Source organism: Oreochromis niloticus, linkage group LG11 (assembly GCF_001858045.2).
Source record: "Oreochromis niloticus isolate F11D_XX linkage group LG11, O_niloticus_UMD_NMBU, whole genome shotgun sequence".
NCBI lineage: Eukaryota > Metazoa > Chordata > Actinopteri > Cichliformes > Cichlidae > Oreochromis > Oreochromis niloticus.
In genome coordinates this window covers 32672006-32684129 of record NC_031976.2, presented here as the reverse complement: position 1 = coordinate 32684129, position 12124 = coordinate 32672006, and the positions used below count along the sequence as shown (strand labels likewise).

Sequence of the window (12124 nt, the reverse complement as noted above, 5' to 3'; positions counted from 1 at the left end):
CACTCCTGCTGAACACCCTGAGGATGGAGAAACGCAGGTCAAGTGCAGGAGTCTACCCATCTGACACTGAGACAGCCAATACCCTAAACCAAGTGCCACTCCAAAAGAATATAATTGGGGTTTTTTCCCATCTGTTTTATTTACAAAAATAAAACTAAAGACACTCCGGATTAGTACACTGTGTTTCACTTGTACTTATTTAGCCAAAATTGAGGTGACTAAAAATAGGGGACAAGAATAATCATTATAAAAAGACAGTTAACCACTTAATTTGCTGCTTATGCTCTTTGAGCATTTATTGAAACATTTCTTGCATTCTTTTGTCCTATTAAAAAAAAATAAGAAAAAATAGTGGCAAGTGAAAGCTTATTGCCAAATATTTTTACATTCTAGTAATTTACTATTACTCACATGGGAGAGAGAGAGAGAGAAAGAAATAGAGCTATCTCTTTTCTAGGATGCAAGATGAAAAACAAATGTCGAAGATCAGGAATTCAGAGGGTGTTAAACTAACATGAATAGACTAAATGTAATGTGAATGAGCATTAATCTTAGCAAGTTATACTAGCTAATGAGTAGTTATTCAGTTTAATTCAATTTTATTTATATAGTATAGCAATAGTGATTGCTATAGTATAGCAGTCACCAGGTGCTTTATACTGTAAGCAAAGACCCTACAATAATATAGAGATTAGAGTTATGTAGCTTCAAATTCCAAGTCAATATCTCCCTGTTGGTGAAAAGACATGAAAAACAATGTACTATCTGAGTTTGCTTAGAAACAAATGGCTGCAAACTAGTGGCACAAAAAACTAATGCCATTGTCTCAGAGAATCAGTTAGGTCCATGGGTTTTTGGCTTGCAGCAAAATTTTTGTAATTTTGCCCCTGTAATCCACCTCATTGAACTTTGATTTTAAATGATCATAATTAGATTGAAGTATAGACTTTCAGCTTTAATTCAAAGGGTTTGATAAATGTAATTACATATGTTTTATATTTGTGCCCCATTTTCATAGGCACAGAATCATTGGACAATTGAGAGCTGTTCCCTCATTGTTCCATGACAAATTAAGCAGATTAAAGATCTGGACTTGTGTCCAACTTGCATTTGGTATTTTTTTTATTTTTTATTGCAATACTCAGTATGAAGTCCCATAAGATACTGTTGCAAGTTAAGGAAGCCATCATTAGATTGAAAAAAAAAAAAGACCAAAATAAAACTATCAGAAAGATTGCAAAAACTTTAGGGGTGTCCAAGTCAAGAATCTGATACATTCTTATAAAATATGGAGGAATTGGCCAGTTCAGCAAAACCAAACATCCCAAAAGACCACAGAAGACTGGATAGAGAAAGCCCAGTCAAGAACACTCAAGGAGGCGGGAGTGTCATTGTCAAGGTCTGCAATCATGAAATCCCTTCATGAATGTTAAAGATGCAACAAGGTCCAAACCACAGGTTACACTGAAGAACAGGAAGGAAAGATTAGACTTTGGACAGATGATGACCAAGATTAGCTGGTACACAGTCAGAAATAGGGGTACGGAAGGGGTACATTACTGTGCCCCAAGGTACAAAAATGACATTAAGACAGTCTAAGGACAAATATTGGACCTCGGGGTAACTATCTGTACCTTTTTTAGCGTCTGAAAGGTACATACATGTTCCTTAATTGTGAAAAGTACTTATTTGTACCCATTCTTTCAAAAGATAAAGTACAGGTTGATTAAGCTCTTTTTGATTAGAGGTTTTTTTTTTTTTTAATTCTTTTTGACAGTAATTTATTTGCAACTGTATTGATTTAAGCATATATTTTAGTGTTTTTATTTTATTTTTTATTATTTTCATTGCTGTTGTTGTTTTTGTATTCCCTGAACCCCCCTTATTTTTAAGCTGCTTTAAGAACAATGAATTTATTTGAAAGAAAAAAAGTAAAAATGCATTTAAACATTTTTTTTTAAGAGTGATTTTTTTTAAAGTATAACTATTTGGATGAATTGCAAAAAAGCACAGAAGAAGAAACTCAACGAATAGCTGGTGGATTCTAGAACTTTCTGTAAATGCAGCAGGTGCCATTTTTGTTTTATCAACGGACGGAGATGGATTACGAACTTGCAAGTCCTGGTGTGCTCTGTTCACTTTCAACCGAGGAACTCTTAACAAAAATACAAGAGTGGGGCTTAGATGTCACCGAAGCTGAAGCGCAGCGTTTCAGAGGTAAGTTTTATTTAAAGAAAAATGTAGCGTAATTACTAATTATTGGTTTAGCCTAGCTTAACGTATATTAGCAATTTAGCTAGTTTCGGCACTCCCTTAGCTCAAATTATGTCTTTTTACAAACGTTTTTACAAACGTTTCATGCGTAAAGTTGAGGTCACAGTTCTGAAAAATGAAAAATGTGTACACATAGTATTTGTATAAGTTTGAACTTATATATGTGGTTCGGCCACAGTCTATGGGTTTGGTAACCCCTGCGCAGCGGAACGGCGCGAAATTTGATTCCCTAGTAGCTGAATGCAGTTTACCGTTAGTGTATTAATGGTTCTCTGTATTTATTATTGTGCGATCTATTGTACAATATAAAGCGCCTTGAGGCGACTTTTGTTGTGATTTGGCGCTATATAAATAAAATTGAATTGAAATTGAATTGAATTGAATGGTTTAATAAAATCACGTTTTTACATCCATTCCAAGGCCATCAACACACATGGGCGGCTGAATATAACGTTTAAAGGAAATATCTTGACGCCGCACTTGTTTAAAATATAACAAGGGTGTCGCAGCTGGGGTTTGATAGTGGCGTTTTAAGCAATGTGGGAACTTTTTCAGCATGTAATCTCAGCTTGTAATACAATCCTGCGGGTGTTATCGCTATAAGTAATCGGTCTGAAAGAACAGACGGCAGAAACTGTCGGAAATCTGGAGAAAGGAGTCACCTTAGTAGTGAATATTAACAAATTACAGCATTCTAGTCTTTTTTTTTTTCTTCCAAACTTGAAAGGGCACAAAAGCATGCTCAGACTCTGCTCTCCTGTGGCCAGTAGTCCCAAACAAACATCTAAATTTAAAAATGAAAACTTTGCATATCGAGAGGATTCACTCTAAAAATTTGGTTTATTTTATTTAATTTACTGATTTTTTTAATGAATATTTCTTTGAACTGAAAGAAGTTGTACAAAAGGTTTTAATGTGTGTGATATATGGTTTTTACCCATGTAAAAATGTGGTGATAAATATCCTTACATGGAATTTAGAGTTTGTACTACCATTTATCTTGCAGACAATGAGGTTGATGGTGACACAGTTGACTGCGGTCTTACTGAGACTATGGTTGCATACCTTTTCCAAGGATCCTTCAAAAAGCAGGTTAAATTCAACCAATTTGTGTCAAGGATGAAGGAATCTTCAGTGACGCTGACTCTACAGACTGTCTCTCCAGAAGACTGGCAACCATCTACTTCGTCAACTTCAATAAGGTATGTTCTTATTTATAATGAAGTTAGTATGTCTGAAGCATACATGTTGGCCGTTATGCACTTTTAGGATTTAGTTAATATGATCATTGTTTCTACCATATGTATTGTTACTGTAGTGTTTTATACTTCAATTCATGCAATAAATCAAACACTTAACTGTTTTCACAGCAATGAAAATACTTTGAGACTGCCAGCCTCTTTTGAAATTCCAAGATTTCCCAAAAATCTGCAACTAAAACTGGACAACAAAGAACCGTGCCATAAAAATCCAAGGGACAGACACACAATAATCAGAGTTCTATATGAAGCTGTGGCACAGTATACTATGTAAGTTAATCAGGGTAATGTTAGCTTGTTGCTTTAGAAAAAGCTGAATCTGTCATATTGAAAATAAACGCTACATTACTAAGAAACAATAACTGACACTTGATAAAGTTTGTTTGTCAGCAGTTGCTCTAACACTTATGTTTCTTCTGATATTACAGGTATCCCACAAATTCTGAATATGTGCAAGCTGTGAAGACGCTGGTAATGAAGTATCCTTTCCTCAAGGATCGTGAGGGAAATGGTTATGTAAGTTAAATTTAAAATTTGCACAAGGTTCCTTCAAGATTACAAAGTAAAAGTGAAGCTTTTTTCGATCTGGTTTTGTTAGTAAGACAATCTGTAGCCTCTCAGTAGGTTTGTATGAAGTATGTTTACTGATTCTTTGTTGGGTGTATTTTGTGTAGATTGTTTTTACAGTAACTTATGTTTCTGTTCAACAAGCACACATGGCATATGTCTTTGAGACGTAAATTCAAATCGGAGCGGGCACCACTAGTCGACAGTGAGGCAGTGAGGCGTTGTAAGGAGAAGTTTGGTTCTACGAGGAGAGGGCAGCCTAATAAATGTCAACGAACAAGTCAGAGAAATGTTTGTCAGGTTGGTGTGAGGGACATCTTGAGCTATAAAATGTTCTTGCATCTGTTATTACATCTAAAACTAAGGATTAGGGATGCAACTGTACCCCTTTTTTCAAACTGAAACAATACCAATACTTGGATTAGAGCACTTGGTAATACAAAGTACCAGTGCTAATACTTCTACCTCACAAAAAAGTATTAATTGGAAGGCGCTAAAAGAGGGTGAACTAGATTAAAAAAACAAAAAAACATTTTAAATATGACTCCAAAACTAAAATTTCAAGTTAACAATTAAGATTTTATGTGAAATTATTTCAGAGTTTCCATATTTTAAATATTGGTTCATGGTATCGGTTAACTTTAACCGATACAAGTTCTTTGTGATGCACAGATCGTGTCAGCTCTAATTGTATATTTAGTCTTATGTTGGGTTTCTAATCTGTTTTGACTTTCTCTTCTCACTCTTGCTTTCTTTCAAGGGACCATGCGTCCAAGGAGAGGATTTATTATCCATAGACGCCCACTTAAAGGTCTTACAGTGCCAATATCAGAAGATGCAACCAGATACCATGGTGGTTCATAACCGTATGCAGCAAACGTTTGCTTGGCGGCAAAAAGAAATTGCAGATGGTATGCCTGTGGAGGATGTGTTGAAGAAGTACCCCTTCTTAGGGATGCCTACTGGTGTAAGTCAGAAAGCTGAATTGAACTTTGAAATAGCTGTCACATTTAACATGTTTATAGTAGTAAATTTTATTTGCCCTTGACCTTGCTTTCTTCATCTGTCCCTCTTTCCTTTTTTTTAGTATGTTCATGTAACTTCTTACAGTATTGTTGTTAAATTCTATAAAACAATAATTATGCAGCACCATACATAATTAATATCAACTTTAGATTATTTCATTTTCATACACTGTTATTTTGTACTGAAAATGAATTTTTTACTTGTAGCTGTGCAACGAACTCGGGTGGATCCAACCAACAACGGGTAATGTAAGCCAGCGATTTCGTGAAGGGCTCTCATGTGTTGCAGCAAGGGTGATTGATCTTACACGAGGGAAAACCCCACTTTACCAGCTCTACCTTGATGCAAGAGAGGAGGCTCTCACTGATGACCTACCAGGTATTTGCTTTTTTTTTTAACTTCAAGGCTTCCATTTTATATAATTTTTATAGGTAACTGGAAATGCCAGATAAAATGCATGGGTGATATTGTGGGGTTTTTTTGTTTTGTTTTTTTTGGCAGATCTTGACACAAGGGCTGCACTTTTATTCCTGCCATACGTCTTCAAGGAGAAACTGGATCTCTTTGTCATACTTGGAGAGGTGTGTGTATTAAAATATTTAGTCTATATAAAAGGAAAACAAATGTGTCTTTTGTTAAGAGACTAAGATATTGCTTTCCTCTACCTTCTCTTTTGACTTCAAAGGTTCATCCTAAAACCCCCTATCCAACTGTTCAGCTACTTCATGAAGACTGGAAACCAGTGTTCTCCAGAAGCGCTCCAAACATTGTGAAGTTGGATGGCAGTGAAGTGTGCAGAACCTCGTGTATTTTTGAAGGAATCATCTCTTCTTTCTGCTTGTATTTTGTCTTCAACCTTGCTTACCCAAAACATCTGAAGAACACCCTGATTTTTCTCCAAAAGTACATTGTGAAAATAGATGAGGGTGAGGACCGGCCTCTGCCAATCACAGTCACCAGACAAATAAACCTTCTGTATTGACCACCATGCCTCAGCCATATCAGTGCTCCAAATGTGGCAGAAGAACCTTTAGTTTGATAAAGCTTATTCAGCACATAGGACTTATTCATTCCCATGATGTCAATTTTGACATAACTTGTGGACTCAGTGACTGCTGTTCTTCTGTTACACCAAAGTGTCATAATTTAATCCACTATGCAAGACTGATTGAAATGTTCGGCCCTCTACGTTTGTTATGGTGTATGAGATTTGAAAGTAAGCACCAGTATTTCAAAACGTCCCGCAATTGTAGAAATTTTATGAACATTGCTACAACTTTGAGCAACAGACATCAGACAGTGCTAGGAGTTTTCTAACAAAAGTTTACTTGGTGAATTTGAAAATGTTTTTGGAAAAAGTGTGACTACACCATTTTTGTCATTACCACTGGAACTGCAACAAGCACTGACAGTCTATTGTGGCTTTTCTGAAGTTGATAGTGCTAAGACCTAAGAAAGCTTTCCAGCGTGTGTCAGAAGTAATTGTGAACAGTGTCAAATACTGTGTAAGAGATGTGTTTGTCATTGATGTACTGCATTCAGAGAAGATTCCTCTGTTCTGGCAAATTAAGTACATATTTAATATTGACACAATGTGGGTCTTTTGTGGAAAAATTCTCATTCCTCTGTTATATGACAACCATTTTCATTCATACAGTGTTAGAGTTGATAGTGAATGGACGTTGCTAAAACCTGGACAGGAAATTGATGTTGCAGCTTATGACATACTCTGTTGATAACAGTCTGTATTTAAGAAGGTAATAAATGTGACAAGTATTTTTGACTTTGTATCTTCAATTTTTCAAATCTTGAGAGGAAAAATATAGGAAATCTGTGTGTAGATACTGAACCTTTAGAAAGACATTTTTGTACTCCTTTTAAGGGTTCTTTTTTGTACTTTATACTAAGGGTACAACTTTGTCCTTTAAAGTACAGGTTTGACGTGTAAAAGGTACAAATTACAAGGGTACAAATCAGTACCCACAGTTTAGGGTACAGAACGGTACCTTAGAGGGTACCACCCCAGTGACAAGCCATTGTACCCCTATAGGTACATTTCTGTACTTTAATTTCTGAGTGTGTACTCAAATAATGGGAAGAAAAAAAGGCATCTAGAAGGAAAGAGGCAGCTCATGACTCAATGAACACGACATAATCTGTCAAACATGGTGGAGATAATGTTATGGCATTGGCTCTGTATAGCTGCCAGTGGAACCGGGCTATTAGTGTTGGCAGTGTTATTATAATGTGTAGTGGATAATGAACCAAAGCATACTGCAAAAGAGTTTCTCAAGACAAAGAGATGGGATCCTAACCCTATTCTTCAATGGCCAAGGCAGTTACCTCATTCCAACCCAGTAGAACATGCTTTTCAGTTAATAAATACAAAACTGAATGGAGAGAGGGCCACAAAGTCTGTGGTGGTGTACAGAGGCACATCGCAAGAAGTGGTGTAACTGGCCCAAAACTTATAGACCTAACTGTATTGCCCATCAGAGTTTTACTGTATGTGACAAAGAAATGGCCCAACGTAGTCACACTGGCCATCAAGCATGATGTCTCATTGTGCCTCTGTGGGAACAGAGCTGGTAATTTAGCTAATTCTACTCTAATCATCAACTTCTACTTAAATATTTCTAGTAGTGAGAAAGAAAGCAGTGCTAAATTTGATAAACAGCAATGGAGACAATATCCTGACTAAATTTTCTGGAGTTATTGCGTAAAATACCCCACAGTCTATGTACGATAACAGCCTTGCATTTGTGTCGCACTTTTGTCAATTTTGTTCATACAGCAAACACATTATTATAATTACAATTAAAGCACCTACCTCATATTTATGTCATACTTATAATTATCAATTAATCTAGCACGCATGTCTCTGGAGGAGGATGGAGCACCTGAGGAAACACAGGACCAGAGAGGACATAGAGACTGCACTGATTCAAATCGTGCTGTTGCCTCAAAGCTTCTTTCTTTGAGGCAACAGCGTTAACTGTGCCGCCCGTAGAATTTGAATCTGTTATACCAACAATCTTTTGACTAATATGTCAGTACTATGCATCATTAAGGAGTAAAAGGTTAAAAAAATTCCTGAACACGATGCCAAACAACAAGCTTTTTTATTGTTTCCATCACTTTTCTCAGTCAACACTGGCAGGCATAATTTCTTTTTAGGCAACAACAAAATGGTGTGAGTTCTAGAGTGAAGCAAAAAGCAGAAAAATAAATAATACTGTGTACAAAAATACAACCTCACTGTATAAACGCTACACAATACAAAGCAAAAAGACATGGGAGACTCCTTGGCTATCGTCTCCGCCAGCATATGGCACTTATAAAGACCGAAACAGTCAAGCCTAAAATTCTTCCCAAAACATGCAAACGTGAAGTTCTGTAAAAACAAATGCATTTATCAAGTGTGTCTCGCTGGTACGTGTGTAACATATTGTCCCCAGAACATGAATAAGTGAGTACTTTAGTCTTTGGTGAGCCTGAATGAAATTAGTGCAGAAAAGCACTGAATTACTACCAATACCACCCAGCCACTTAATGCTTTGTATTCAGGAGGATACTCATATCAAGATATTATTTATAAATGGCAACTGTGCATATGTTAGTGACTGTTATAAAATGTGACTGATTTTCAGTATTGATTCTTTAAATGGTTGTTGTCAACGTGTTGAATTTCTGAACTCTCTTGGACAGCGTTCTAGTTATTTCTTTAGGAATAGTTCTCCAGGCTTCTTGAATGACATTCAAAGCTCTACTTTGGACGTTGGCTTCCTTTTGTTCTCTTCTCTGTTAAGATGATCCCCCAGTGCTGCAATTATGTTAGGGTTCGAGCTCTACGGAGGCCAAGCCATTACTTAGTGTTTTGTTTTGTGTTTTTCTATCCACGTATACTTCTACTGCATTGGCAGTGAGTTTGGGATCATTGTCACGCTGAAGAATTAAGCTTTTGCCAATACAATGCTTTCCAGATGGTACTGCATGGTGGATTAAAATCAGCTGGTAGTTTTGCGCGTTCATAATTCCAATTTTGGCAAAATCCCCAACACCACTGGCTGAAATGCAGCCGCAAACCATGACAGAGCCTCCACTGTGTATTACAGATGCCTGTAGATACTCACTGTGGTAGCTCTCTCCTGACCTGCTCCAGACATATTTTAACTCAAAATGTAACATTTTGAGTTAAAATATCAACTCCAGAAGACCTGTTACCGCTGATTTATAGTCCTGTTTTTTGTGATTTGTTTCCCTTCTTTAAGAATGGCTTCTTGACAGCCACCTTCTTACTGAGAACATTTATGATGAGGCTTTGCCGAAAGGAGATGGATCAATTGAAAGGCCAGATGCATCTTTTCGGTCTCTGGGTCAGGTCTTTACTGACAAAGAGACCTGACTCAGGTGTTTTTGCTGTTTCTGAAGGACATGACTTTCATATGCTGTTTTAAGGACATAGTGCACGACATGCTAAGATAAGTCAGATTTTTCGCTAATAATCCCCATGTTGGTCCAAAACACTATTTTATGCCAGTAAACTAAGTTATCTTTGGCATTAACTTTTTTTTTTTAGATTCAACTAAAGAAATGGGATCATGCTATTAACAACGTGCTAAAGTTAAAAATTAAAACTGCCTCTTTGCTAACTTGTCTGTTATGTAGACAACACTGAATGATTTAAAAATCAGTGTTAAGTGGTTAAACAATCAAACAAAATAATCTTCTGAAAATTGAACCGGATTGAAAATGAGTGTAAAAACAGCCAATATCCAAAGAAAAACTTTGAAAGCCTGTAGAATTGTTGCTCAGGAGCACTATAAAAAAATGAAAGACAGTCTGGCTCCTTAGAAGCAAAGTATAAAAAAATGAGAAATTTGCACAGCACTGTATATACATGAATGTCAATAGTAATTTTGTAGGTAGTCTTTCACTGTTTAATGGACACTTATATGTGCAGCGGACCGTAAACCCTCATCAACAAACAACAGAAAAAAATCAGTTACCATAGAAGGTCAAGCTGCTTCTTGTGAACATAACTATACAAGTGTCGTAGCAATAGAAAGTCAAGATAAATATTGTTGTTTTCTGTGGCTTTTCAAATATTTTCATTCTAATATGCCTGAGTACCTGTTAAGAAAGCACAGGATCCCATAAAAATGCAGATAAAGGATGATGTGGTTGAAATGGAACTGTGCTGTAGATGCAGATTCAAAAATGATCAATTTCCATAAGTGTCAAAAGAGATCATGGCCACTCATGCAACAGAAAGTGTGCACAGATCTGGTAAAACTGTCTGGAAATCTCTCGTGCGACGTAAAACAAAGAGTGTCATGCATTTTTTATGAGCAATCAATAATCATTCCTAATCTTTCCACTGACGGAGGAGCAAAACAGCCAATCAAAATATGACAAGGATGACTTGCAGGAAACATGAAACGAAAGCAGATTCTCTGTCTTTGCACTATTTGAAGTCATTCATGAGTGAAGCGTAGAAGAGATGTTGGGTAGAGACACTTCACTTTTTACTAAACACTTTGGGAAAAATCAGATGCAAACTCCAGATATGTCATCTCCAACAGCAGCAGCCTCTTTCACTGTCCATCATGCATCAGGGGTATGCAAATACAAAAATAAAACATTAGAAAACATCAATAGCAGTTAAATATGAATAAATAAATAAATAAATAAATACATCTCACAAAACACATTCAACTGTGGGTTTGTTCCACATGGCACACAGCACAACAGCAAAAATAAAAACAGAAGTTTAGAAAATAGAAGAAGAACAGAAGTGAACTTCCATAAATAGCTTCAATATTTTTGGAGCGAAAGTACACCACAGACTGTAGAAGAAAGTGTCAGTCCTAAACTCGCCTCGCTTTGGATCCAATGTGGGCTTCTCAGTGACATCTCCATGCTGCAGGCGACACATCCTGATCCTACACTTTGCTACTGTATGCTGGGCCATCAATCAGACAAAGGGCTCCTTTACAAACAAGCCCAGCTAAGATCAACCGGTGACTACTGCCCTGCAGGTGTGTGTGAGCACTCGGAGGTCTTGAAGGTTCAGTCTTTGCTCTCAGTGCGAGTTCGTCTGATCAGTGAAGAGAAGAAGCTTCGCCCTTGTGGTGGTCCCATTAGCATGGGAGCTTGGTTCTTGTGAATGATCTCAATCTGGTATAAGAAAAAAAAGAACTGAGATTTAGCTCAGAAAAGAAATGTGATTTAAGCTGTCTGTTAACAGCTTCACATAGCTTTTTTCAGTAGCTATATGAAATCACTCAGTGCTTACTATACAGTAGACTATAAAGGGAGTTTTCCCAAATTTGCCTGGCTTATAGGGAGTATTTACCTGCATGTATTCACTCTTTAATCCACGATGAAAAAAAACTGATGTCTTGTCAATTTGTCTTTTTGCTTTACAAATTGTTGTAAGCCATACTCAATTTCTTACATCACTCACTCTTATTATTTGTTTACTCTAGCACGCCTGCTGTGTACAGTGCAGTGAAAAAGTATTTGCTCCCTTCCTTATTTCTTAGTTTTTTGCATATGTCTCATAATTGCATCTATTACACTACCAAACTAATTTTAACATTTGACAAAATCAACCCAAGTAAACACAAAACTGTGTTTGTAAAATGATCACTTCATTTATTAAGCAAAAAAATACTCGCCACACCCAGGCCGGATGACTGCCAGACATGTTGGATCAAGAAATGACTTAAATGAAACCTGTATATAATAAGTGCAGTCGGCTAAAGCTAAAACAAAAAACCGATGAAAAAGAAAGTCTTTAGGATCAGTCAGTTTGAAAAGGTTTACGACTCCTTTGTAAAGCTATGAAAAAACAATTAAAGTACAAAATTTCTGTTCTCCTTCACTTTTTCCAAAGTCATCCAGCTGACCAGATTGAAGTATTTGACGGGCCGATTCTGGCCCACGGACCTTATGTTTGACACCCCTGATTTAGACTAAAACCACTGAAATAT

At 36.7% G+C, this 12124-nt stretch overlaps 1 protein-coding gene and 1 long non-coding RNA gene across 4 annotated transcripts in view; one reads left to right on the top strand and one right to left on the bottom strand.

Moving 5' to 3' along the window:
* Positions 1 to 5443: 5443 nt before the first annotated feature.
* Positions 5444 to 5868, top strand: LOC109204127 (uncharacterized). The gene is made up of 3 exons (XR_002063686.2): positions 5444 to 5504; positions 5628 to 5707; positions 5812 to 5868. It is a non-coding gene; the product is annotated as an uncharacterized LOC109204127 (long non-coding RNA).
* Positions 5869 to 8229: 2361 nt separating this feature from the next.
* The window catches only part of dgkb (diacylglycerol kinase, beta), a 77869-nt gene continuing 73974 nt past the window's right edge, over positions 8230 to 12124 (bottom strand). For 2 of the 3 annotated variants that reach the window (XM_013274446.3, XM_025911708.1), the window contains exon 24: positions 11199 to 11306. In XM_013274446.3, the coding sequence (XP_013129900.1) occupies positions 11199 to 11306 (108 nt within the window). Of the gene's footprint in view, positions 11307 to 12124 lie in introns of all 3 variants that reach the window. The other variant, XM_013274445.3, reaches the window with a different exon arrangement.